A 27,138-nucleotide genomic window follows, 5' to 3' on the forward strand; every position below is an offset into this window, starting at 1 on the left:
CCTACAAATCATTACGTGTGATCACTTGCTTTCATTTTTTATGAGATCAGGATTTCCTTTTCTTCCCTTTCATCCCCTCTGGGGTGTGTGGGGAAATAAAATAAACTTCCCTCTGCTCTCCGCTTTTGGAGATTTAAAACGAAGGAAAGGCAAGAAAGGGATTAAGAAAAAGGACTATAGCATTTGTCAGGTATTTCTTTTCTCCGTTTGTGTTTTCCTTGTTTTGCCTCAGCCCCTACAACTGATAGCAACCTCCTCCTTAACAATAATCCTGAAATTTCATCTATTGCTTCTACAGACAGCAGCCCAGGAAGGAACATTTCAGTCAGGTCTAGAGCTGAGAAGCATGGATCCCATTTTTCCTTACTACTGAAGGAGAGGAAACAACATTTAAAAAGACCACATCAAGACTGGTGAAGGGGAATGATTAAGAAAAATAATAGAGGGTAAAAATCGTAAGGATCAAGCAAAAAAAGCTTTTCCCAATTGATAGCAGGTTGTGGGGTGAGTTGTTTTGTTTGGTTTTGAGATTTTGAAAGTTTGGTAAAAGTTCATTTTCAGAAAGGAAGAAACTAGTACACTGTAGAGATTCCAGATCCGTAAATCCTCTTCTAAAGAGACATGCAAAGGTATGTATCCTGACCTTATGAAAATAAAGAGTGATTATTTCAGCTCTTCATCATATATCATTAGAACAGCACCACTGATGCCATTCCCTAAGCCTTTTTCTTCCTCCAGTGGCATTGTAACATATGTTGTTATTGGAGTAGTTTTCCCAATTGCACTGTCTTCTATATAAACCCAAATAATTATTGTTTAAAACAGATGCACCAAAACTTCAGTGGGATAAAGTAGTTTACTCTGTAGTAACTTATTTTTAGGCTAAATTTAGATTATAAGTCTGTTTCTTCTGCACTTGCAAACTAAATGTGCAGAGAAAAATGTAACATTTGAATTATCACAGCTGTTTAAGTAGAAAAAAGTCATTAGATCACCAGTTCAAAACACTACATGTTATTCCATGACACCGTCTCAAGGAATAATGATATCCTATAATCTAAATAAGGCTAGATATTTTGTAGTGCCTGTGTAGCGTAGGACAGAGAAGTTGATGTTTCATAAGTAAGAAAATATATAAATGAGGCATTTCCAGGCCGTCTTGCATGTGAGAAACATGCCACAGCTGGCAGCAACATGACTTGTCTCAGGTGCACTAGCACCTGGCTTCTTTACTGTTCTCCATACATTTGCTTCACGTGCAATGAAGAGCTACATTTTGGAGCACACTTTTGTACCTGCGTACCCTATCAAAGATTTTGGATTGTGTGTAACCCTGGCATCTAACAGGCTCTCAGTTTCACTGAGAGTTGTGTAATGTATGAAGTTTTGCTGATAACTTTCACATTACGTACAAGCAAATCCTACTTTGTGTTGTTTTCCCAAGAATTGTTCTACATAGTTACTGCTGGCTTGGGGCTTGCTTGTTTTTAAACTTCATAAGTTGTTTGCACTAAGTGGCATGGGTTTATTGACAATAATTCTATAGAACACAAACTGAAAGCTGAGTTATTCCCACAGTGCTGAATTATGTAACTCATGAATCAGACCTGGAGTTGTGAGTGAGCAGGTTAAGTAGAAGTAAACAGGAATTCAGTGAAGCACAGTTCTGCTGAAAAAATTTTGAAGTGTTACCCGCCTTCTGTACTGCTTGGACTGCATGGATCACTGAATTTATCCCAGGGAGTCATATTAGATGTCAACACAAATTCCACCAGTGTGCTCATTGCAACACATAGTAGTTGAGAAGTTACAGCTGGCACATCATCAAATGAGAAAATCCTCTGACACTGGGAACAAGGTTTGCTTTGGAGGATGAAAGAAAAACTAAATTACCATGTGGAGAAAAGCGGAAAAAAAAATTAGGCCACTACCAGAAACTGCATTAACCATTTTTCATCATTACAATTACTATTATCAAGGTATAAGCTGACACTTATGTCACGGAGACTGTATCATGCAGAAAACAAGCACATAACTGGTTTTGCTCCCCCCCGACTCCTCCTCTTTAAAAAAAATGATGCTGAGATTAGAAGGACAGAGGGAGCAACATTAAATCAAAAGGCTCAACAGAAGTTGTCCAGTCACGATTATGTTGCTGTGTTCTCTCCTCACTGCCCAGCTCAGACTCAGAAAGACTCATTTTTTAATTATATCTAAGCTTCCCTCCCCTTTTATCATTTTTAGAGCTGATCATTCTACTTTTGCAGCTCAGAAGATTTACAAGACTAAGGTTTCTTTGCCTACTACCCTATTTCATTTCCACCTACAAAGTCTGATTCCACAGATATCCCTATTTCTGTTTTTTAAAAACATTATTTAAGCACAATATATACGTACCACTTATCCCCTAATTTCCTGAATATTCTATATATTGCCTCACTGAAGTCACATGGCAGTACAGCATTACTCCACAGCAGCTTTGCTGCACCCTGCCAGAGGAGTCAAGTTACCAGGAATGTCAACGCACTTTGAAAGGAGTGGGTTAGAGGAGAAAGACAAACACATTTAAGATTGTTACAGAGAACACACGCTGCCCTGGGACAAACATTGAAATATGCAGCTGATTTGGCTTGTGTAGAAACAAAATACAATGGGAATGTCCAAAGATTTTCATTCCTTGAACGCATTATTTGCCAGTGTAGTTAACTGAGAACAAATATGGAAGAGCCATTCTGAATACTGGCAAACTGTACATGGTAAGAGCACAGCCCATGTCACACCAGGCTGCTGGCTTCCCAATTATGTCACTTTTCACGCAAGGTCAAGAGATCAAATTCTGTTCTAAGTTGCACAAGTAAGTGGATAATGAGTACCGTAACAATCCTGAGTTTGCTAGAGGTATCTCAGATCTGCAGCAGGGAAATAGAAATTTCCTCTTGGAAGGAAATATTCTCAAGCAGAAGAGAATCCTCTGCATGGTATGAAACACATAGAGAGATGGAACAAGAACACAGTCAGAAGGAAAAATAACTGTGGGGAATGAGTAGGGGAACAAGTAGAAATCACAGCTGATACCCTTTCTCTCACACTCTAATACCTTGAGGAGTTCAAAGGTTTTCCATGCCTATGGCATTTAGCAATTATAATCGCACAGTAAAATACCTAAGGTTAATGAGTAACCTCTAAAGGAAGTTACTTCACATAATGACAGCAATTTCTCTGAACTAAATGTTAATAATCAGGCCTGTAATACGGTGAGAAGGAAATAGTGGGCAATTGGCAAATGGAACTCTGTTACCTAGTAACAAGTCCTTGAGGAATGAGCCTGAAAAATTTGAGCAAGCAAAACACTTCCAGGCAAGCAGAGTAGCCTGACAAACAAAAAACATTTTGTAAAAACAGCAACTGTCCGTGACACACAAAGTGGAAGCAGGTGCAGCAAATTATTTTGTTAACAGGCAGGCTGAGGGAGAATTAGCTAATGCCAAAGTAAAGGAAATGCTGTTGCATAATCAGCAGTAAAAGCAGGGCAACAAAGTTCACATTACTCCATGCAAGACATCAAGCAGCAGCTCTGTAGGTAGACAGGCATCCTGTCACTTAGGCTTAAGTGGTTCTTGTTTAGCCCTCCTGCTCATTCCCTTTTCCTGCCCACCACCCGACAAGCAGGGAACCCACACAGCTGTGTGTACAGCTGCCAGAGTAATGCTGCTGAGTCAGCAAAAACACCCCTAGCTATGAGGTTGGAGAAGCTGTTGCAGAAGGGTTTTCAACACCTCTTGCAGAGCAATATGTGCTCTGATCCTGGATGGGGTTATTGTAGTTTGTGATGAGAAAGACAGCAAAGATGACTGTTACACTTCCACATGCTCTCTTATGTTGAGAAACTTACCAATAAAGTTGTCTTGCAAATCCGTCACAGTTAAGGAAACCAGTACCTTCCTTATTCTCTATCTCAAAATTCTCTGGTCTGATATAGAAGCTACACGGGGAAAAAAAAAAAAAAACCCTCAGTCAACCTCCTTTATGCATTTTCTTGCAATAAGCAAACACCACATTTTATCTGAAGCTGGACAAACCAGCTCTTCACAGAACAGTAGCAAATCCCATCTAAGCCACAACTAAGATAACATTGACTACAGCAGCTGTGTTCTCCCAAAGCCAGCCCTTCCCCTGTTCTTCACCAATGCGCACAGCAGTAGGCACAGAATCACCCAAACACTTGGATGTGTATGTTCACTTTTGACTCTTGTTCACCACCAGTGGTTAAAGCACTATGAGACTGTAGGATAATGAAAAAGGCTTCATTCTACCTTTCATAATAAGAAACAGAACACTTATGCTCAGAAGAAATGAATTTTAACCATTTATGAAAACTAAACTGTGGATCTAGGTGATGGTCTCATTGTCAGCCCCCAGGTCCCAGCTGGGTTTTTCCTGATATTTCCTGGGAATTAAAGTTCATCTGCAGTCAATGGCTAGGTTGCTACACCTTTATGTAACTTTTCATTGCCAGTGAATGTTTCTAGAAAGCACTGTGTGATAATGGTGATATGGCCAAATCTCTGCACAGAAGCAAACAGCAGACATTTCTTTCCAGAAGGGAAAAAAAGTGCTCATTCCTGACTGAACTTGTCATTCATTTATAATCAGCAAGTGTAGCCAATTTGTTTATTTGCTTGTTTTAGTAAAATCCAGTCACAACTGGCCTTAATGCATTTTCTTTGGCAAAAGAAAATCCTGTTCCCAGCTTTCTCCTTAACTTAAGAACAACAAAGGAAATTTGATTTTAAGATGTGATGTTAATGCAAAGGTAAATTTGATTTTCTTAAAATCCTCAAAGGCCAGGAAATTCACAGTTAACCTTAGTTGTAGTCTGAGAGCAAAACCAGCATTTTCATTTCACAACCACAAGTCTGGAAGATATACTGTTTAGTGCTCTCACCTTAGTGGAAGTTTATATTTGAGACAATCCCTGCAAGAGGCATCTCTGGAAAAGCAAGTCACAGTGAAACCAACACAATGGCTTGACTGTTCCTGCTTTGGTGATGCACTGTGCCCACATGGCCTATTTCATTTCTTTCAGCAAAATTTCTTTGCAAAATAAAGTTTTACTTAACCTGAAAAGAGATTACATCCATAACCTCAGCCTAAGCAACAAGGTGGAGCCAAATATTTAAATAATCTTGACAATGAAAACCCAGAATCAATCTGAATTTCTAGTCCCTCCTTATGAACACTTCTCGAGAAGAAATAGCTGGTTAGCTCTAAAGTGCTTTGCTTATTACACATGCCCTAGATCTAATCTAACATCGCTGGATGAAATACCCAGATCACCTGCATCTCTTCATCATATTTGGAATCTGAGGAGAGCCAAATAGAAATGACCAAAGAAAAACATCCTCAGCAAATACTGCATAAAAGCTTTTTAAATTCAGCTGATCGTGTGATAGGCACACAAAGAGAAGAAATATCAAATGCAGCAGAAATTGATCATATAACCTGGTATCTATTATCAAAGAACTTTCGTTATTTACTCCTTTAAATGCAGGAGTGTATCTCTAAATCATGAAGTCATAGCCAACAGCAACTGCAGAAAAGCACAGGCCAAGTCCCACAGTAGTGCAGCAGTGCTGCTTCTAATGCTTGCACAAGTTCACTTTGTTATTTTACTGTGTGTCAACAAACCGTATCACATGCATGAGGAGGATGTTAATTGGTCACAAGTGACTTCTGTTCACCAAGAGCACACAGGTAAATATCAGCTATAAAAGCAGAGAATGATACATGCAGAAATAATTACAGATTTGGCAATTGCCATTGTTCAGATATGTGACTACAGCATCAAAGAAACTGGCTGCTTTTCAGGAATAGGCAAGTGCCACCTTCAGACCCTTTATAGCATCCAAAACCAGAAGCTAGCAGAATCACAAGGTGCATTCTGACTAGTTTGAACAGAAGCTGATAGTCAGCATTGCACAGTTTGGATATTTGCCTCCAAAATGAAGTCAAGGTGTGTCTCCCATGACTGTGCTCGACTATGAGCATGTGTGTGTGCTTCAAGTGCCAGGGCTACAGTGAGGCACCTGGCAGTGAGTCCTGGCTGGCACAGAGGCTGCTGGGCAGACAGAGCACACAAAGGAAGCTGGACAGCAGGAGTTCCTCTAGTGACACCAGGTCACCCCAGGACACAGCTACATACATAGAGCTTTGTTCTTTTCCATTATGGAAGCAGCGAGGGAGCTCCTGTGGAGCTGCTGGCAGCACCACCTGCAAGCCGCTCCTTTCCCCCCTCTAGCATGTAGCCTCAGAAGATTGTCCCTTGGAAGCTGAAAAGATGTTCCTAACAAACTCAACAACAGGCTCTTTGCACTGATCCTGCCCTTGCATATGATACTTTTACAGTAGATGGGCTCTACCAACAATCTCAAGCAACTCATTTTGTATTTGTTAGGCAGATCAGAAGATATCCTCGTGACTTAACAATCCATAGCTAAAACTGCAAGAGCATAAAAACAAGTTATCTGACAGAATGAAAGTTAAATAAATACAGGTGCCTTGTGGTTGCTACTTGCTGCTCTGGCAGCAGCTGTTTGTCATTTCATCAGAGGGCCCATCTGCAAGGATCTGAGAGTCAAATGCTTTGATTGTCTGCCCTTCATGTTGTCTGGCTCCTCTTCATTCAGTCACAAGGGCCAATGAAGCCTCAGAGCAGAAAAAGAAACCTACCCAAGCCACGCTGTTTTGCAGATGTTTAAAAGATAAATGCATAAACTGTGAAAGAGCTCACACAATACACAGCAAACGTTTTGATTAACTTTTCTAACTAAAAGTTATAGATTGTAGGCTCCCCTAGCATGTGTCTTGGCTTTTAAGAAAGGAAGTTTGTAATGGGGTTTTTTGCAAGTGTCTGTCATCCTGAGATAATTTAGAGCTGGCTCAGCCCACTGCTCTGCAATGGGTGAAGGCTGCACTGTGCCGGAACTGATGCAGATGTGCCATGGGGAGCAGTGGGAATCAGATCCCTTTCAGGAAGGCCTTATGAGGACCCTGGGAAGTTGCAGCCACCACTGGGCTCAAGACAGCTTCTGGGGAGCAGCTCCACAGTCACTCTACAGCTTCAAAGGAATTCCTTCTTCTTGGTTCAGTCTGCTCAGTGGCCTGGATACCAGGGTCAGGCACACAGCTCTGGGCTCAGCCCTTTGGGAATTACATGGGAGATGAACAACAGGGAACAAGCAGAGCATGAGATGACACACGAGGCTCTCTTCAAAGCAGGCTCAGGCTTGGAGTTTTGCAGAAAGTCAAGCAACACTACGGTTATTTCTTCTCAACCTTAAAATCCAGGACAATACCTGCCATAAACAATTTTGTGCCAAAAAAGAAGCCAACATCACATCCATAAAATACCTTCACAAGTCAAGCAGCATCGCTGCCTCATGCAGTGAATAGGGAAAGGTCACATCCACACAGACAACTTAGATGCTTGTTGCTGAATTTCTGTCTCAAATTTCCTGTACTGAACAATATAGGACACACTAAGCATTGCAGGAAGCATTGGCACAAACCAACAAAACCAAAAGAAATTCAAATTCAAGGCTGAAGAGCTTTTCTTACCTCATCCCATTGTACTTAGTTATTTCAGCACATAATTGCTAACATCCTTCATTGATCTGAAATTCCTGTGGATACAATAAGACCAGCCACGGATGGATGCTAGCTTTCACTTTGAGTTTACATGCCTTTGTTACAGCCCCTAGGATCAAAATGTATAAAGCTTTCAAAGTGTCAGTGACCTAAATACATTTCTGAAAGCCCTAAGCATGTTTGTGGGCACCCCTCAAGTTGCATGCAGCCCATTTCCTGCAACCACACCAAAAGCCTGAGGCTCCCCTGCACACAGCTGCTCTTCCAAGCTCAGTTTAATTCATCCTTTTTCCACTTACAGTCATAAAGATGTTTTCTCTTTTTCCTTGGCTCCACATTAACTATGAATAACTACCACAGCACAACCCCCTTCTAAATTCTTTATGCAGCCCCATATGAGGACTTAGGTATCAAATGCTTGGAGATAAGTAATCAGAGTATCATAAAGGTTTCATTATTCAGAGAATGAGGACAGATGTATATGTGACTGCATCCTGCAAGAGCATAAAGGGGAAAGTACTGTTGTATAAGACAAACAAATTGAGAGATGCATTAAAAGTTTTTTTAAATATTTTCCAGCAGGAGAAAGATGTAATGATGTTTTCTACACATTAAAAGAAACAGCCAGCATACTGTTTTTCTATTTCAGTAGCCCACTTTTTAAAATTCTAAAGCAGTGCAAGTTACTTAAACTCTTTAACAAAATACACTTCAAGAAGGAATTTCTGGTTATTTCCAATGGTTCAGTAAAGACATATGATCTATCTAGACTATGTTTGAAAATGTTTGGTCCCAACCCATATGTTAAGAACATATCACTCTGAAGGTGGCAAAAACATTCCATGGTTTTCATGTTTCTTTCCAAGAACAACTCAGAAGACATATTTACTGAAAGCAGGACAAAAACAGATGGTCTGGGGCTTAAGCAATAGGATTTGAAAGAAGAAAGCGAGGGGTGTGGAAACATGATGTGGATAAAACATATCCTTAAAAAAAAAAATAGGAAAGACACCTTATTTCCATATGCAGCATAACTGTTTTGTTGAGATTAACTTATTGAACAAACACGTCCACATATCTAGTAAATCTGATCAAATAAAGCCAAACCAGACCAAGAAACTGTTTTTCAGGGAGAGTGATTCTGGGAGAAGGATGGGACAAAGGCTATTTAAAATGAAGGTCTCTATCTTTAAGCTCTGCAAAATACAGTGAGACTTGGCTGTTTTAAAATAGCAATCTAAACCTACATTTATCTAAACCATGACAGTCCCTATAGCAGTCCAAAATGCTGTAAAAGCACAAGTTTATTCCAGAACTGATTTCTGTGATTTTATGAAGACATACGTGTTCACTTCAACTAATTTGGTTTTGAAAAGTTATTGACCAAGATACAAGATTCCTCTGCTAAACACAACTCCATTAAAACTCTCATTTCCTTTTCTTGTATCAACATTTTTGGGGGGGGAGGGACACAGCTCAAACCACCAAGGCTTCCTCACAACTAAGTGCACTCAGCAACAGGCAGGAAAGTGGGTCACTGACTGATAGTTGACTGAGCCTGCCTCAGGTTGACCTACAAGACACATCCAAACACTCAGGAGCCAAAAACTCAGAGGGTTTATTTGCTGTCAGAGAGGTGAGGGTTATCAGCTTAGCTCCAGGGAGCGGAAATAATCTAAACCTGCAGTTTGGTACGTTTGTGACTATAGAAAATGCACCGGTAGCCCTGGACAGTCTCTCTCTGCTCCTTCGAACAGGGAATCATTAAGGTTGGAAATGAGCTTTAAGATTACCTAGTCCAACCATCCATCTATTAACAATATTGCCCAGTAAATCATAGCCCCCCCAGTGTCACATCTCCACGGTTCTTGAACACCTCCAGGATCAGTGACTCCACCACATTCCTGAGCAGCCTGTGCCAGTGCATTACCACCCTTTCAGAGAACAAGTTTTTCCTAATGTCCAACCTGAAAGGCACACGTATAACTGTAGCTTCCCACAAAGCAATATTGTGGAAGCAGTTGGCCAGATCCCCCACTGAGGAACACATACACAAGCCCCTGGACACCACCACCCCTCACAGAACCAATCTGAGGGGCACCCAGTTGTTACCACCAAAATGGGGCCACACCACCTCCACATGCCCACACTGCACCATGTGCAAGTGGAAGCAGGAAGGTCACCTTTCATCACCACAGCCCTTTATGCTCTTCAGCCACCACTGTGGGATACCACCATCACGTTCTTGGTACAAGGTCAGACCTGCAAGCAGACATGAAAAGCTTTTCAAGGCTCACAGCAGCAGTGAATGGCCCTGCAGTCAGGGTGACTGATGAGGAGCAGGCCACTGAGATAAAGACTAATACCCTTGGATTTTAAGTGCAGGGGCTCAGCACCACCTGTCCCAACCTAATTTACTTGAGGGAGACTGTGAGGCACCAGACATACCTAACATTTATGAAGGTTCTGCTAGCCCCCCTTCCATCTCCTCCTTCCCACCACCTGCAGTGGTGGTACAGCAGCAGCAGTTGAGCCTTCCCGCCAATATTTCCTTAACATGCTGCCACATGACAGACAGCAGCAGAGGGACAGTCTGACGCAATGGTGTCTGACATGGAAGTCCATGTGAAGCCAAGGCAAGTCATTGAATTCTTCCATGCACAAACAATGGCACCCACTGACATTCATCAACGCTTGTGAATGTTTATGGAGAATCACCAGTGGATGTGAGCACGAGTGGTGTATTTCAGCAGTGGCAACAGTGGGTCACATCTGCTGGTGCCCATATCTACAAGCACTGCATACAGGATCTTGTTCATCACTGGCAAAAATGCACAGCTAATGGCAGTGTCTATATTAAAAAATAGTTCTTCATAGCTAAGAATTTACTCTATCAAATAGTGTCATGTTCTTTGTATCTGTTGTAGTTTCCTTGAAAATAAATAGGAGGCATTACTTTCAGAGCAACCTACATATAGTATCAGACCTTTTTACAACAGAAGGAAGACTTCATGTGGAAGTAAATTACAAAAAAAAAAAAAAGGGAGGTTTTTTTTTTTTTTTCCCCTCCAGGCAACAAGAAAGCATCATTTTCAGTGTGAATTCTGGAGAAGTCCTGCCTGGAAAAGAGATATATGGTCAGTAGTAGACCTTCATTCTTGAGCCTAATTAGAAGATGAGAAACCTTTGCTGTTCAGTGAGGTTTTGAGAGGACAGAAGCCTGAGGCAGCTGGATGTGGGAATATGAACCATACCGTGTTCAAGCAGCCTTCTCATATTCTTTCTGTAACCAAAATCCATCTGTTTATCATCAACCAAAATACAGTCTGGGACAAAGTACATTGTTAATAGGGTGTATTTGAGAGAAAAGTCACAAGAAAGTGCCCTAAACTAAGTGATTTCTGAAAGTAATGGCTGTACAGCACATACCACACAGTAGCACAGCTCTAATAGATATTTTACTTCAGTCATCACTATTAATAGTGTGTTTTTGCAGGCCAGATTCAAAACCAAAACTGAATAGGTGGCAAAGCAATTTCTCTAGTTAAGAGATAATAGTTCTTAAAACAATATTTTATGGTTTGTAAAACACAATACAAGATTGCTGCAAAAATAATAGTGATATTTAAGAACGGGTAAAGGAGAAGGACAAAGAATTTACCTAACTCAACCATAAGATGCAATCTTTCCTCTAGAGAAGAATGGAGATTTTGGACCCTTAAAAAGATTTCAAACCTGGTAGCCACTTGATCATTTTAAAAAGTAATAAATGTGAAATAAGTACACAGAAATTAATATTTGTGAAATCATAAGCGATACATACTCACTGAAAAAAATGAAACCTCACAGAACATGGCACACTCAAATCCACACATGCTCAGCTATTTGAAAAAACATGATTGTTTTTTCCCTCCTCGTGAGGAAAATAGGATTCACCATGCAACATCAGAACAACAATTCATTTTGTCTGTAAGTTTTCTCCAACAGTAACCCCAACACAGTGTTTCAAAGCATGGAGACTATTCTTCAGGAAATAGTCCTATATTACCTTGCACCTATGAAACTACATATTAATTCCAAAATATTAACTCATTTGAAGGCCTTTCACCCCCATCTCAAGTTTCTCTGTTCCTAAAATACCAATGTCAGTGTCAGCAGCTAGAAATCCTGATTTTAGGCCACAGTCCTTACTCTATTCAGAACTGTATGAACATGAACGGTGAGATCACACTAACACACTTCACTGAGGTACTGTAAAAATACAGCAAAACTGATTCCACTGAGGGATGCCCCACACCTGGATATTACACACAGCTGGATATCAGTTTAACTGAGAGCTGCACATTCTTTAACATTAAAGAAGAAAAAGAAAGGAAAACGAATATCTCAGAAGTTGAACAGTCTCTATGTGAAGCAGTCAAAAAGTCAATGACCACATAAAAAAGATTATTATACTTATGTAAATAATATATTACACATTATGTACATTATATTATGCATAAAGGTATATATGTCAAAGTTCTTTCTAAAATCATCTGCGTGCACGTAACTACTAGATTTCTACCAATAAAATGTGAAGGATGCACAATAACACAAGGGGTATGGAGTGAAATACTATACAAGAGAAAAACAGAAGCATGTTAATGGCAAGCCTAAAGCACACAGAATGCAATCTAACCTGCAGGAGGATTTTAGTCTTCTCTCCCTAAAGTCTGCGTAACTAAGAAAGAAGCATTTTGCAAGTGACATGCCCCTAAGTTAAATCAAAGGTTATGGAAAGATTTTTGTTTTCCTGTTGCCCTTGTTTCAGCTTCTAGAGATTTAACGATGTTCTGTGCTATCAGTGTTCATTCACCATCTTGATTTCCTGCTTCTCCCATTGTAAATGCTGTTCGAACTAATTTGTACAGTTGCTCTTAGGCTCACAGAAAGTACTCTGAAGACAGGTAGGCACTAGAGTAACTCAAGCAGATTATTTTATCTGGTAACAGATTTTATATGTATACTTACTTTATAAATATTTTTATTATTTATATTTTATAAAACAAGGATATAAACAAGTAGTTTCCTTTTCTATAACTGTACCCAAATGAAAAATGGATTTGTTTGCTGGTAGAAGCTTGACTATATGAGTTAAGAGTCAAGACAGAAATAAAAGCTCAGATTGGATCTTTTCCAACAGGACCTAAACCCGGAAGAATTACAGTAGTCTTGTGATACAGAAAGAAGTTATATAACACCTGCCATTCCCTTTCAGTAATTTCCAAAGATGACTTCACAGCTTGCTCTATGGACTTGCTCTTTGTGCAAGGTGATCTACTTTCCAGGTTCAAGTTGCTATTATCTATGGCTGAAATTGACGATCCTAGCATAAGAGTCAATTTAGTTCCCAAATTCACTGAGTTGAAGAAGTTTCTTGCATCACAGAAGATCACATGGCTTGTATAACAGGTCATTTAATCTCTGCTCATCCCAGTAGTTTGTGTTTGATTTACGAAACTCTATCAAATGGGCACGCAGTCTTGATCTGAATATTTCAGGAGATGGGTATCACTTTGCTTGGGCAAATCAAGGCACTGGTAAAAATATAGGAACCCAGGTGGACTCCAACTTCAGTCACAGCCCTGAGACATGAGCATGAGTGGATGCCAGTCACCTTTTCCCTCTTCTGGCAGAAGTTCTTCCCATATCTTGGGAAGCCTCCATGGCTGCTGCCAGTCCTCTGTCTTCTCTCAGTTGATTAACTCCAGCATGAAGAACAAGTAGGAACAGAAAAGTGAATATAAAACATCCCTGCTTGTACGAGTGGGAGATGAGGCTCATTCCTGACAGAACATATCAGCAGAGAGGTGGGAGGCCTATTTACATACAGAGAAGCAGAGAACAGATCTAGCACTTCTCCACAAGCTTTAGTTCCTACTTATTAGTCCCTATTTAAGGCAGCCTGTGAAGGTAAAGAGGAGAAGCCACTTGACTCCAACTGACTTGCAGAGGCATGAACCTGGCCCAAATTGTATCCAACTCTTGGGTTTGTCTGTAGCCTTCTAATAGCCAAAGAATCTTCCTCTCACCTCCTGTAATACTCTGGAGGTGTGATATTACCAAGAAGGGGGCTTTGAGCTTTCTTACAATGAGTTTTGCCCCAGAAAACAAAACAAACACAGCCAAATAGACAGCAGCATCCTGCTTTATTGAAGCAATAGAGTACTAAAAGCATGCTGATCTCAAGGCAGGCATTATTCATGCAGACAGGCTCGTTAGCTTAGTCAGGATGAAGAAGCAAATAAGCCAGGGCACTGCCAGTGATCATTGGTAGCCTTTTGTGGTAGCAGTTCTCAGAGAAAAGGGAAGGGAGTAGTCAGTCACTTTGTGAAGCAAAGAGGCTTGCCCAAACCCTGTTCACTTGTTTGAACTGATTATTCTAGCCTGAAATCCAGAGCAAGTTATAGCTATCCAGAAACAAACCTCAGCTGCAGACAAAGAAAAGAGAATTCCCTGCTCCATCTATGAAAGGTGTTCAACTGAGGCTTATCTTTAAGCAGACCATCCTTCACATCCCACTGCAACAGGCTTGATGCTCTTCCCTTCATCTTCTACTTGAATTGCCACAGAAACCACCATTAAATGGTACTGTACTTCAGAATAAAGTAACCCCCAATTCACTTTGTATTACAGATGACTTCTGGAGGAAAAGCACATTCTTCCAGCTGTTTCCATTTCATCCTGCTTTTTTGTTTTTGAAGGAGAAGAACATTTGTTTTCAATTTGTCCATAAATAAGAGGAAAACACAGCTGAGATTTTTATAGAAAGTTCATTTTTAGAAACCTGATAAGCTTATAATGACATATGTTTAAAATCACAATAATATAAAATACAGAAACTTTAAAAAACTACTTGTCAAGCACTTTAATATTTATCTAGCACTTAGCAGCATTTGTCAAGTATTGCATGTTGGGTGAAACTCTGGACCGGGATCCTGAAAGCATGAAGAAATACCTTGCAGATCTTCAGCATGGTACTAACCCAGAAGGCTCTCCAACCCAGAAGATACTGCACATGTGAGCAGCCCCTCTCCAGCAAAGAGGTTTGCTCATCTAGAGAGCATTCCAGCACAACACTGTGTCAGGACAGGCTGCTGCTGTCAGCTCAACTGAGAAGCAAATAGAGAGAGTGCCTGCAGAGCTAGTCAGATATCCACTACCAACTGTCTGCTGTGACTTCAAGGACTATTGCAGGTCCTCTGGCTGGAAGAGGGAACTAATGGACTTAACCCTCCTGAGGACGAAACTGCTTGGGTTTTTTTCCCAAGCTTGAGAGTTACCTCACAAGCCAGCATGAGAATTACTTAGCTCATGTTTATCAAAATGAGTCATGAAAGCAATGGACTGCACCTCCATTTTACTCAAACTGCTTTGACACAGACCAGACAGAAGATTACCAATGCTACTGATGACATCTGTTCCTCAACCTCTCAGCCAATAAAGAGATAAATGTACTTTCAGATGCATGAGAAAGCCTAAACAAGACCTGATGAAAGCCACAGCACAACAGCAAACCAGCTAGCCACCTTATCTTCCCATAAAGTCTTACAGTATTAAAAAAAATGAATCATCATCATCAGGAGTTATGCCACCACTGTACCAAAACTGTACCAGAAGCCTGAAGAATTTTTTCCTGATCATTCAGTGAGATCACTGATTTGTAGTAGGTTCAAACAGAGCAACCCAAGGAGAATGGGACAAAAGTCAGAGGGAGACAGAACATAGCTCCAATACAATAGCGTATCTTGGAACGTTCAAAGTCCCTCTCCACAGTCCTAGAGCTATAAAATTGTATGTAATCTTCTACTTTGCTAAAATATAATCACTCCATGTCATGCCTATGTCATTTACATTATATGAATAAGAGCTTGACAACATAACGTGATGCTAAAGAATATTTCCAGTCTGACCTGAATTTTAATCCTTAGTTGTTGAAGCTATTGGAAGTGCTATTCTTGAAGAAAAGCGATTTTCAGCTTGCATCATGGCTTGTGAAAGCTATGGGAAGCCATTAATAAGCAGAGAGGTTTTTTATTTCAGAGGCTTTGGCTTTCACCTCTCAGGTTTTCCATGGAATCAGAAATCCTGGCCTGTTAGTATCAGAACAGTACCTGGAAGAGATACAACATGCAGCACAGGGAAGCTTCTAAATCTGCACAGGAGATGCTGCACTTCCTACCTAAGGATGCATGTGCTGTGTTAAAGGAGATGTGAGACTTACAGGAAGTTTCCTGTGGAAGATTTGAGGTCAGAAAAGAACACCCTGCGTCAGACCAGCTGGCTGGATCCATCTGTCCAGCATAGGGGAACCTCCTCAGAGCTTACAGGAACAGTCAGGCAGCAAAAAGAGCCTTGCTCAAGGAACTACAGCAGTCATATCTGTCCTTTAATCCAGAACAAAACCCCCACCTTAAGAGCAAAGTCTAGTATAGAATAGCCCAGAGGTGATTATTGCAGGGCCTAAGGGGAAGAAAATGGAACAGAAACCACTGCCACCCAGGAGTGCTCAGGAAACCTTTGCTTACATGCCTTTAAGAATGGTTTCCTTTTTTTGCTTTTAGGCATTATTTCCTAAAGTTTTAGTGGCCATCTAGCACGCACAACTAAGATATCTGTTCCCTCACCACAGCCTGTGTAGTTGACAGTACAGACTGTGATTCTATCACATATGACTTTCAAAACAAATGAAAAGGGAACTGCCGTACTCACAGCTTTCTCAGACCTTCCTACAGCTGTGCTGCTTCCCAGAGAGGCAGGCAGTGCTTTTCACTGTAACTTTAGGAGATAACTCATCCTTTCAAGAGAACCTTCTGTTTCCAGATAAACACGTGGAACAGGCTGCTTAATGAAACAAGACTTCTTCACAAAAGAAGTTCAACATGGCTCTCAGTGGAATCTTGACTGTGAGAGCCAAAAATAACTTCACTGAAACCCAATGGAAGCCTTCAAGCAAAGTTCTGTAACCTTTAGGCATCTACCTGCTCTAATGCTTTAGCTCCCCTTGATCTAAAAGCAGTGAATTAAAAACCACCTCCCACAACCCCCATCTTTGTAATATATTGATTCACATTACCCACATACACACCCTGTGAGGACATGACAGATTTGTTCCCGTCATCTTTTACCACTCCTTAAGGAAAATATGTCGCCAGCATCCCACCTGTCACATACTGAGTCACCTCCCAGTTAAACATATTTCTTATTTGGATTTTTTTTTTCCCCAATTCAACAGATAAACATGCTTCATTTGTCAGTACAGCTCACTTCCTCAGGAAAAGAGCTGAAGGTTATGCTAATCATCTGCCAAAACACTTGCTGTAAAGCATGTGCTTATAAGCGTTCCTGGAAGCAATGAAAGGTATGGGGGATCTGTTTCAATCAGATGCTGAGGAAAGGGAGCCTCTTACACTGGATAAGAAAAAGATAGCTCACGGACAATCCTATCATACAGAGTCAGAATTGCTACATGGCAGGAGGATGTTACATGAGCTATTTTTATACACTATAATCCAATCTAAAGCGTGTATGGGAGCTGTTGATGGGTGCCATATGACCAGACAAGCTCTTCATGCATGCAAGCTATTTGCAGCACCCCAGGGTGCTAAGTCCTCATCCTGGCCAGGAGGCCCAAGAACCTGTGTATAACAAGCTATTTCCACCCGCTCTGTGGTATTACTCTCAATTCTGAGGTGGACACAAAGTGTGAGGATTATATATGGGTTGTTTGCTCATGGAGCAATCTGGTAGCAGAATTAGGAGCAAGTTTGGCATTGCCACTCTTGGCTTTGTGTTTTAATCAAACCCCACAGAAGACCAAAGAGGCCCAGGAACTGGTCTTACTATCTCTAATGTCAGGAACTGATTACAGAGGCACCAGTGGCTCTTGTTCTCACCAATACAGCTCCAGTCTGATTGAAAATTACTTGGCTAAGGGCTGGTTCAGAAAGGAGCCATAAACTGATAATATCCATTTACTACAGGAACCAAGAACTTAATCTCTGATGGTTATTTCCCAAAGTAAATATTTAAATAAACTAACATCTAAAAAATAATAAAATGTCATTAGAGATAAGCAAGATTTTAAAACTTATTCTCAAAAGTTGCAGGAAATTTTATTTCCAAATCCTCTCAACATATGAGGCTGAGAGAGCTGGGGCTGTTCGGGCTGGAGAGGAGCAGGCTCCAGGAAGACCTGAGGGAAGTCTTTTAGTATCTAAAGGGAGGCTATAAAAAAGAAAGGGACAGACTCTTTAGCAAGGTCTGCTGTGAAAGGACAAGGAGAAATGGTTTCAAACTAAAGGAGGGGAGAGTGAGATTGAACATAAGGAAGAAGTTTTTTTAGTTGTTGTTGTTTGTTTACAGTAAGAGTGGTGAGGCACTGGCACAGGTTGCCCAGAGAGGTGGTGGATGTCCTGTCCTTGGAGACACTCAAGGTCAGGCAGGACAGGACTCTGAGCACCTGATGTAGCTGTAGGTGTCCCTGTTCATTGCAGGGAAGGTGGACAGATGAACTTTAAGGGTCCTTTCCAACTCAAACAATTCTATGGTTGGATTAAAAGAAAACCTCTGTTAGAAATAGACAATCTAAGAACATTTTTCTTGTTAATAGCAGAAAAAGTTTCCTGTAAGCTAAAGTCTGTGAACAGACCCTAGCAGAACAGCTAGGTTTATTTTAGCACTGTCTTTAAGGAACAGCACCCATATGGATAGCCTCCCTATTTGCACCTGCTTGTAGCATCCAGATTGATCTGTCGTCATAAAATACTCCAAGACACTCATAAAAGTTCTCTCATCCAATAATCCAGGAAGCATTATGAACCTACAAGCTTCTTCAGTCCTTTTTTTTTCCCCCCTCCTTTCTGAGATGAGAAAGATGTCTGTTTTTCTGCCATAGATCTTCAATTCCTAGTTCCAATCTCTCAGCTTACAAAATAAGTAGTCATCATTACTCTGTCCATTTGTGTCATTGCCTTATGACATTTAAAACCACCTCAACAAGAGAAGGAAAATATTTCATAAAACATTTCAGCCCCAACCGTAAGAGCACAGACTGCAGTGAGCCTCAACCAGGCAGAGCCCAGAGAGGAAAAGAAGGAGCAGAGCTGAGGGCTGCAGCAGGTGCAGGACTTCCATTCACAAGCATGCTGACCCTCTGTAGGAGCATGGCAGGAATTTCAAATGGGATTAGCCACCCAGACAAGAGAAAGGTCATACTTGACATTTCCCCTGGAAATTCTAATGCAAATAGACCTCTGATACTCATGACATTTTTTTCACATACATCTAATAGCCATACATATGTAAAAGGAAAATGATAAAATGTGATGACTAATTTATGTAAATCTCATAAAGGCAATAACATTAAGGGCTGACTAGCTAGAAACATTAGTCAGGCAAAGGAGCACAATATTATTGTGCTCCTCTTGTATTTGCTACTATTTGAAACTGGTTTATTTTGGTAGGGTTATTTGCTTAGCTTTCAGCAAGCACTCAGTGCCATGCAAGGAGTGGGCCATAGAGCCCTGCTTATTAGTAATGAGCAGAGCAATTTCACAGCTTTATTTTGAATGGCTTTGGGTTGCGCAGTGGGGGCAGGAGATGGAATTGAGAGAGAGAGCCAAAGGGAGGCTTGTTTTGCCATCTGCAAGGACAGTCATTCTCAGCCTGACTCTGGCCTGAATTTTTATACTCAAATAATAGCATCTGAATCATAAAATGGCTTACACTGGAGGGAGCCTCAAAGATCATCTAGTTCCAACCCCCTGTCATGGGCAGAGCTGCCTCCCAACAGATCAGGCTGTGCAGGGCCGCATCAAGCCTGGTCTTGAATGCCTTCAGGGATGGGGCACCCACAGCTTCTCTGAATAAACTGTGCCAGAGCCTCACCACCCTCTGAGTAAAGAATTTCTTCCTAACATCTAACCTTAATCTCCACTTTTTTAGTTTAAAGCCATTCTGAACATCCAAGGAACATCCCAGCAATTCATGTACAATACTGCAATAACATGAAAGTTACATGGAAAAACAATGGTTGAAACAACCTTTTTCTCACCTCAAGGAGCCTTGACAAGAGCATTAGGTCTCATCCACCTGTTCCCAAACTCTGCAACATCAGCTTGCAGTTACTGCTATTTCTACCACTAACTTTTACAAGCAAGTTTCCTGTCGCTGTTTTCTTTTGTAGTTAGAAAAACTGGACCCAGCACAAGTGCCTGAAGTGCGTTGGAAGTACAGGCTGAACAACAGTAAAGGGGACTGATATTTTGGTTGCCATGTCAGCAAACCATGAGGAGTGCACGGCAGTATTTGCAACAGTCTCCCACTCTGGTAGGAAACTGAATCAGCCAAAGCTAAATATAAACTAGGTAGAGAAAATCCAGCACTTTCAGAGGTCTTGCTTAATTTAGACCGCAGCTAGGAACAGGTTTTACTTCATTTGTTTGCATCGCTTACTGTACTTCAATGCATTTATTCCAGTACCAAAGTGGTTTGAAAGGGCAGTGCCTCATTTTACCCAGTTGGGGGTGAGGGAAAGCGTTTATTAAACTCCCTCAAGCTTGTTTATTTTTCTCAGGACTAATTACCTGCCCACACTGACTTAATTCAGTTTATTACAAGTTCTAAAATGACAAGTTCATCTGAGACTAGAAAACAGTGATACTTTAGCAACAACAAAAGGCAAAAATCCTGCAAGTGCTTACATATATGCTTTGCATTTTGCATGTAAATAATCCCAAATATATAATAATAGTAATCCCAGCTCATTGAAAGGAAAAGACTGAAAGAGGATCATTGTTTTCCCAGGCAAACAGTACAGGACAAGAAAGGAACAAATTAAAAATATAGATGATTAACTCATTTCCCTTCTCCCACTGAACAAACACATATCCTGAAACAATTTCAGATATTTAAAGTTTCTTCTGTAAGCAACCTAGCTTGTCACAGTCTTAGTCTTCCTAATTCTACAGAGCAATTTATTTAGATCCAACAACTTCAAACTTGGAACAACTAAAGAAGTGCTTCACTTGATATTCAACCTCTCTTTAAAAGGGAAAAAAAAACACTAAAGAAAATTGTATTTGAATGTTATAGGAAGGAAATAAGTAGTCTTGCTCTTTTCTTGAGCTTCTCACTTAGATTCGTCCCCATTTCTTGTGTGCTGGGTTAGCCCAGGTGTATTGCTACAAGCAGACTCACCCTTGGTTAGAGCTGGCAGAACTGATCAAAACATAGCCAGCATGGTTGACACTCAGGGCTAGGCCCAAATTCCATGTTATGAACCAAAAGGAGGCTTGGACTGGAAATGAACATTGATTTAGGGCATGAGTGTCCAATTTTTTTTTGCTTGCCTAGGTAGGCCATATTGAGCAAACAGGAATTGCATATAAAATATGTAATATAGTTAATGTATATAAATAACAAAAAGCTTCATTTAAGTATTTATCAAAACATAGGAAACAGAGCAACAAAAACATAAAGCTAGAGGGGTTTTTGTCCCTGTTTTTGTAAACTAATGCACCAGTGTCTTGCTCAATGGAAGCAGCCACAATTCCCAGTGAATTATCAGGGTGGTCATCAGATATTTTTGATGACATTTCTCTTCCTTGCTTCATCCTTAAGGAATGTTTGTTCAGAAACATACATACTGCCAAAAAGCAGTTAGTGAGTAAGGTGTGATTGTGAAGCATGGAATATCTTTCTTTGTTAAAATAGGTCTTATAAAAGTTCACTAAGGAGCCACAACTAAATTTTTCTTTGAGTCTGGTTGCAACTCTGTGTTCTATTTGGAAATGTGCATGTAATGTATTTATGTCAACTGAAAATAGCATCACAAATATACCCCAAAGAATCAATGTTTTTCTTGGAAGTCTTGAAACTTAAATACCCTTATCAAAATGGAAACTTTGTTCAGAGGACTATATTTAGCCAATGCATCAAAATACATGAAATTATTTGCTGCAATTTGAGCATGTCATAATTTAAGTTTCATTTCAAATGCCGATATGGTCTGAAACATCATACAGATAAATTCATTTTCCACCTCAAAGACATGTTAGTTCATTTAAACAAGAGGTTAAATCCACCAAAAATGCTAGATCTGTAAGCCATTTCTCCATCTTCACATTCTGGCATAAAATTTCCTTTGTTTCCATGAAGAACTTGATTTCATTTTACAAATCATAAAGCCTTTTTAGCATTTTAACTCAACTTAGTCACCTTCAAAAAAGTAAGTGATGTCCCCATGGTCAGCATCCATACTTTCAAGGAATTCCTAGAACCAGAAAAGAATCAATCCACTGGGCTTTATGAAATTCACAGCTTTGATGATGATTTGCATGACATTTGCTATTTTTAAACTTTTCACACATAAATTTTCTTGACGTCTGACGCAATGGTAGTTCATCAAACATGAGTTGCTAGTGGAAATTGCATTGCCTTCTTTTAATTTTTTATGTCTGTTTTGGGGGGTTTTTTTTGGTTTTTTAAATGACCATCACCCAGGGCGACATTGGTAGCAATACCAGATACGTGAACAAAAGTTAAGAAAATGACCTTAATGTGTTTTGTTCTTCTTACTGCTTCATACAAACCAAGAGGCTTATTGTGCCTTTCAATGACATCAACGAAGCCATTTCTTCAGTGATATTATGATCATTGTCAATACCTCTGATGAAAACACCTAATTGAGCAGTATCTGTAGCACCAGTATTCAGCAGTGCATGCAGCCCACAGGCTCAACATGCCTCATTTAGGACATGAAATGACCATGTACTGACATGAGTTAAAACATGGCTTCTTCTTTGAACATGCTACCACAGATGCTGCAGAGAAACTGGGTAAGATAGTCCACATTAAAGCCAGCACTTCTCTGGTTTGCTCACTAAAATTTCAGTTGGCTTGCATCTCTCTGCACTACATTGCAGCCAGAGTTTTGACACCTATTTGAGACCTCTAATGTGTGGGCATAGTGATAGAGCCATGGGCTGCAGCCCAGACAGGTAGCCCACAAGATGTGTTCAGTGGGCAGAGGGACATCGTTATTTGTGAGAAAAAAAAAGTCTGAAATGACATGTAAACAGCTAAAAACAACATTGCTAACAGTCACAGGCATCTTACCAGATACTAACAGTAGCAAAGGCATTAGTAAGTGGAAATAGCCCTATTAGATAAACGTGGGTTCCTGTATAGGACGATGAGAACAAGATACCCTACTTTGCCTGACACCAGGTCACGCTTTTTCCACTTGATAAAAAAAAAAAAAGCACCACTCTTTCTGAAGTTTCTTCTGCCATTTTCAAACTCAAACCCGACTTTCATATTGCCATTGCTGAAACCATAAGAGATCTAACAAGCGGAAAGAATTAAAACATTTGCTTGCATGAATTTTCCTATAACTGCTCTTCATTGGATTCCCATCACTGAAGTAACCTAGATGTGCACAAACCGTAAACTTGAATAAAGAAATCTGGAGAAGAATAATTGCTCTAAGGTTCCTCTATTTTCACATACATACCTGTTTATCTATTACCAACACAGCTGGTCAGCCCACCACAAGCCAACCCATGGCTTGCTGACAGGTTATAACACTCCTGGCACATCAGACAAAAGGAAAATGGAGAGTAACACACACCTGCCTGTTGTACTTGGGAATAGTTGAGAAGAAAAATCATATGCAAAACCTACTCCAGACACCACTGTTCAGCATCGTGAAGCTCTCACACCCCACATCAGCCTGAGCTTCCTCTTACTTTCATGTCAAAGGTCCCAGTGACACACAGCTTCCTGCAGCATAACAGCGTTAGGGGTGACCCACGGCTCTCCAAACATAGCTGGTCATGCAGGTACCCTAACACAGAGCACTTCAGAGTTTATTTAAGGAATAAAATACATTATTCTTCAGAGGTTTATTCTTGCACATTTCATGCCCTAAGGGTATGATTAACTGCACACTAAAAGGACAAGTACCACTGTCCAATGGAGTTTTGAAAGACTATGAACACACATGGATGTTTCTTCTACGGAAAATTACGTGGCACTGAGAATCTTGATGTAGCTGCATATTCAGACCAACCTGCATTATCTAGTGAGCAATTCTCTAATAGACTTCAAGGGAAGGGGGGAGAGAGGGAAGTATTGTAATATGTAAGCACACTCAAAGGAAGTTGCAGAGTCTATATCAACGTTGCCAAATTATTTAACATAGATGTATGCAGCACAAACACCACAACACTTGGATCACAAGATCAGGTATACATTTACTATAGCAATCCTGCAGCAGATGTCACCAGGGCACTCCAGCTACCGTCCCTGTTACCCCAACAGAGTAGCAATAGTCAGAATTAACAAGTTGGCATTGAATCAGCAAGTCCAAGAGAACATTTTTATACATTTATGTATAAAAAGTTACTTAAGAGAGGAGTACAATACACAGTGGTAACCAAGACAAATTATCCCCTCCAGAAAATTCTGACAGGACTGGGTAAAAACAAGAAATGCAATAAGAGCCTTGCAGAAAAGTGATCTCCCTCCTTTAATTTCTACACTAGTGGAAGCCAGATATATTTTTTCCTTTCTATTTCACCAAACTACTGAAGACTAAGCCTCTTGAAGATGTATTGAAAACTTAATTAACAAAAAACAACAAAAATATACTGATTATAGTTTTTGGATCACTGAATAATGTGTAAGATAACAGCTTTACTCTGCTGTCCCTATAAACCAGCCAGCCAGTCCAGAGGAAGGCAAAATACAGAAGGTGTTACAGAAGGTGTCTTAGCTTAAGCTCATGGGTAGCTCACCCATTTCCTTCTAACGGGAAGATGATTTTTTTCTTACTCCCCTCCCCCACCACCAAAAAAAAACCAGAAACAGTACATTTTGTCTTTAACTGAAAATAGCAGAAGAGTATAAGATTTATATAACTAAGAGAAGTGTATAATGCACAATCAAATTCTAGGGTGAGGTGGCTTTGTTGTTGTATTGTTGGTTTTCTTGGTTTGTTTGCTTTTTTGCAGATTTCTGTAGTATGTCCTACTTTCCTTCCCATTTCACGTTACAGAATTTCTTCCATCTTCTTTAAACAGGCACTCTTTAAGCCCACAGATAACCAGGAAGCCTCCTCTTTCTGAGTCTATCAAAACTGCTTTTCAGAACCAGAGAGGCATTATTTCCTCCAGGGCCTGAAGGCATTGCCCCAGAAATAACTTTTCCAGCTTCCCCATCAGGGAAACACAGCAATCCAAAGCTTTACACCAGCTGGAGGGCGGGGGGCTCCTGTTTGGGGGTGGGTTTTGGCTTACCTGACTGCACAACCCCATCAAAAAGAAACAAGGAGTGGCTTTGCTTCCCGCTGTTGAAAAGCTTGGGAAGGAGCACGGAGCAATTTGCACGGGTGTGCAAGATGAATGTTAAATAAAAAGGACCAACAAAATTTGTTTTGCAGTTTATTAATGGGAAAGTTTTCCTATAATTAATCACGGCCCATGAGGCTGCTCTCCAGCACGCCATGCCTCCCTGCCCCCAGCCAGCCCCACGCAGCCTGAAATTCTGCAAAGCCCCACATTGTTCTCCCTGACACCGGATCAGCCAACACAAAAAAGCAACTGCCAGCTCAAAAGCAATCCGGCGATAGAGCCTGGTGCTATCTAATCAAGGGCAAAAGGTCACTTCCGAACAACTGGGCAATAAAAGATTATTTCCAGCCGCGGAACAGAAAGGCCCCGTGGTGGATGCTTGAAAGGGGGGGTGGGAGGAGGGCAAAAGGGCTCCCGTCTGTGGGAGGAAGTGCATTGAATACAGCCAGCAGACGGGAACCATCTGGCTTTGTGCGCGGTCTGTTCTCCAGGAGAGAGAAAAAGCCCCCTCAGCGGGGCCGCTGACTCTGCGCAACAATTCAAGCCTCTGTTCCCCCCCCCCGAATTTAAGAGTGGCTTTCCCAGGCGCGGCAGGACCAGGAAGGGGAGCTTTCCCCAGGGGCGGATGCACCGTGCCGGGCCCTGGCTGTAACATGGTCACAGAGGGCTCAATTCAGGGCAGCCAGCCCTGCAGACAGCCAGGTGGGGCCTCCTGGCTGCATTTTTCAGAGCAAACAGGGGTTTTAGCCCTTCACTTCAGACCGGGCAGGCTACAGGCCACGCAGCTCCTCTCAAGGTACAGCACACAAATCCTGCAAGCAATAGGTCCCTATGAGCTCAAGGCTGGGGCCTGAGCTAATGGCTGCCCACTAACCCTGCTGCATGGTGGGAATGAAGCAGTTAAACGCTCAGTTTATCAACAGAAAACAACAACTGAGCCTTTGTCCAAACAGGGTGCATTAGGAAACTGCTTGGCAGGGCTCATATGCATGAGAAACCAGGGCAGCTGGGAAACACTGATGTGCGCGTTTTTGAGAGCTGCGAAGACGTTTGGTGAGAAAAATACTCCCTGCATTCATTTTCTCCTAGGTCAGCTTCAGAAAGAACTCAAGAATTCTGAACGTGTCTGACACAGCTTAGCACTCAAAGGGTTTTATTGAAAAAATGCACCAAGAAACTCCTCAAAGCAAGAGTTAAAAGTGAGAAACATGACAGAGCAGGCCCTCCACCACACCCTGCAAAAAAAAAAAAAGCAGCAGCAACAGCACTGTGACCAAATGGTCAGAGCAGGGGCTGAACAGCTGCAGCATTTATTCCCTCCAGCTCTGTGAAGCTGAGGCACAGCGCAGGTACACCTGTGTTTCCACTGCAGTCCCACCAAAGGGCGAGGTACAGCTACAGAAACATGCAGGTTATAATTCAGAGACAAAAGGCTGATGGAAAATCTTACAGTTAAAATGCATCACTATAAAGAGGGTAAAAAAAAACTAAATAACACCATACTGTCACTCTCCAATACACCCCGCACTCCCCTCCCCCAGCTGAGCCACTCAGTATCTATTCTCAATTTCTACCCAGCTAAAGATCTCTAATCAGGCAAAGGCATTTTTCTGTAAGGATTTGAAATGCTCATGGATATTGAAGAAGCATAGGCAAAGGGTTCTCCCTTTACTTCCCCTATTTCCTCAACAGCTGAGCAAAAAGCACTACAGCATTCATCAGAATGAGGTTACAACCCATGCAGCAGACATGGAAACTGTGTTCCATTGGCTGTGCAAGCCCTGTGGGAAAACAGCCTGAAGGTGGAAAAAATACATATACACAAGCAGGTGAATCTCAGGTCGAGCTTGTTGCTGCTTTAATAACAACTTTCAACACTTCAGGAAGTGAAACCACTTATTGAAGCAATAAAAGTCAGGGCAAGGAGAAGTGCTAATTAAGCTTGTACCCAGAGTAGTCCACCCACAGACACAGCCAGGTGAGACAGTAAAGGCATCATCAGGAAGATCACAGCTCCAAAATCCTAGAGCACAACCTACAACAGGATTTCGCATCAAGCTTTTAAGGAGAAGCAAACTAAAGATTTCCACAAGCA

General features: G+C 41.1%; 1 protein-coding gene across 9 annotated transcripts in view; it reads right to left on the reverse strand.

Annotated features, from left to right (window-relative positions):
* The window catches only part of LOC149918176 (uncharacterized), a 281,148-nt gene that overhangs the window by 252,584 nt on the left and 1,426 nt on the right, over positions 1-27,138 (reverse strand). For all 9 annotated transcript variants that reach the window (XR_016466050.1, XR_016466051.1, XM_090139156.1 and 6 more), the window contains exon 2: positions 3,893-3,982. Coding sequence is in view for 7 of the 9 variants with exons in the window: in XM_090139156.1 (XP_089995282.1) it covers positions 3,893-3,982 (90 nt within the window). In the remaining 2 variants the exon portion in view is untranslated. The remainder of the gene's footprint in view (positions 1-3,892; positions 3,983-27,138) is intronic.

The sequence above is a fragment of the Phasianus colchicus genome, chromosome 4, assembly GCF_987193195.1.
Source record: "Phasianus colchicus chromosome 4, bPhaCol1.hap1.1, whole genome shotgun sequence".
Taxonomy (NCBI): Eukaryota; Metazoa; Chordata; class Aves; order Galliformes; family Phasianidae; genus Phasianus; species Phasianus colchicus.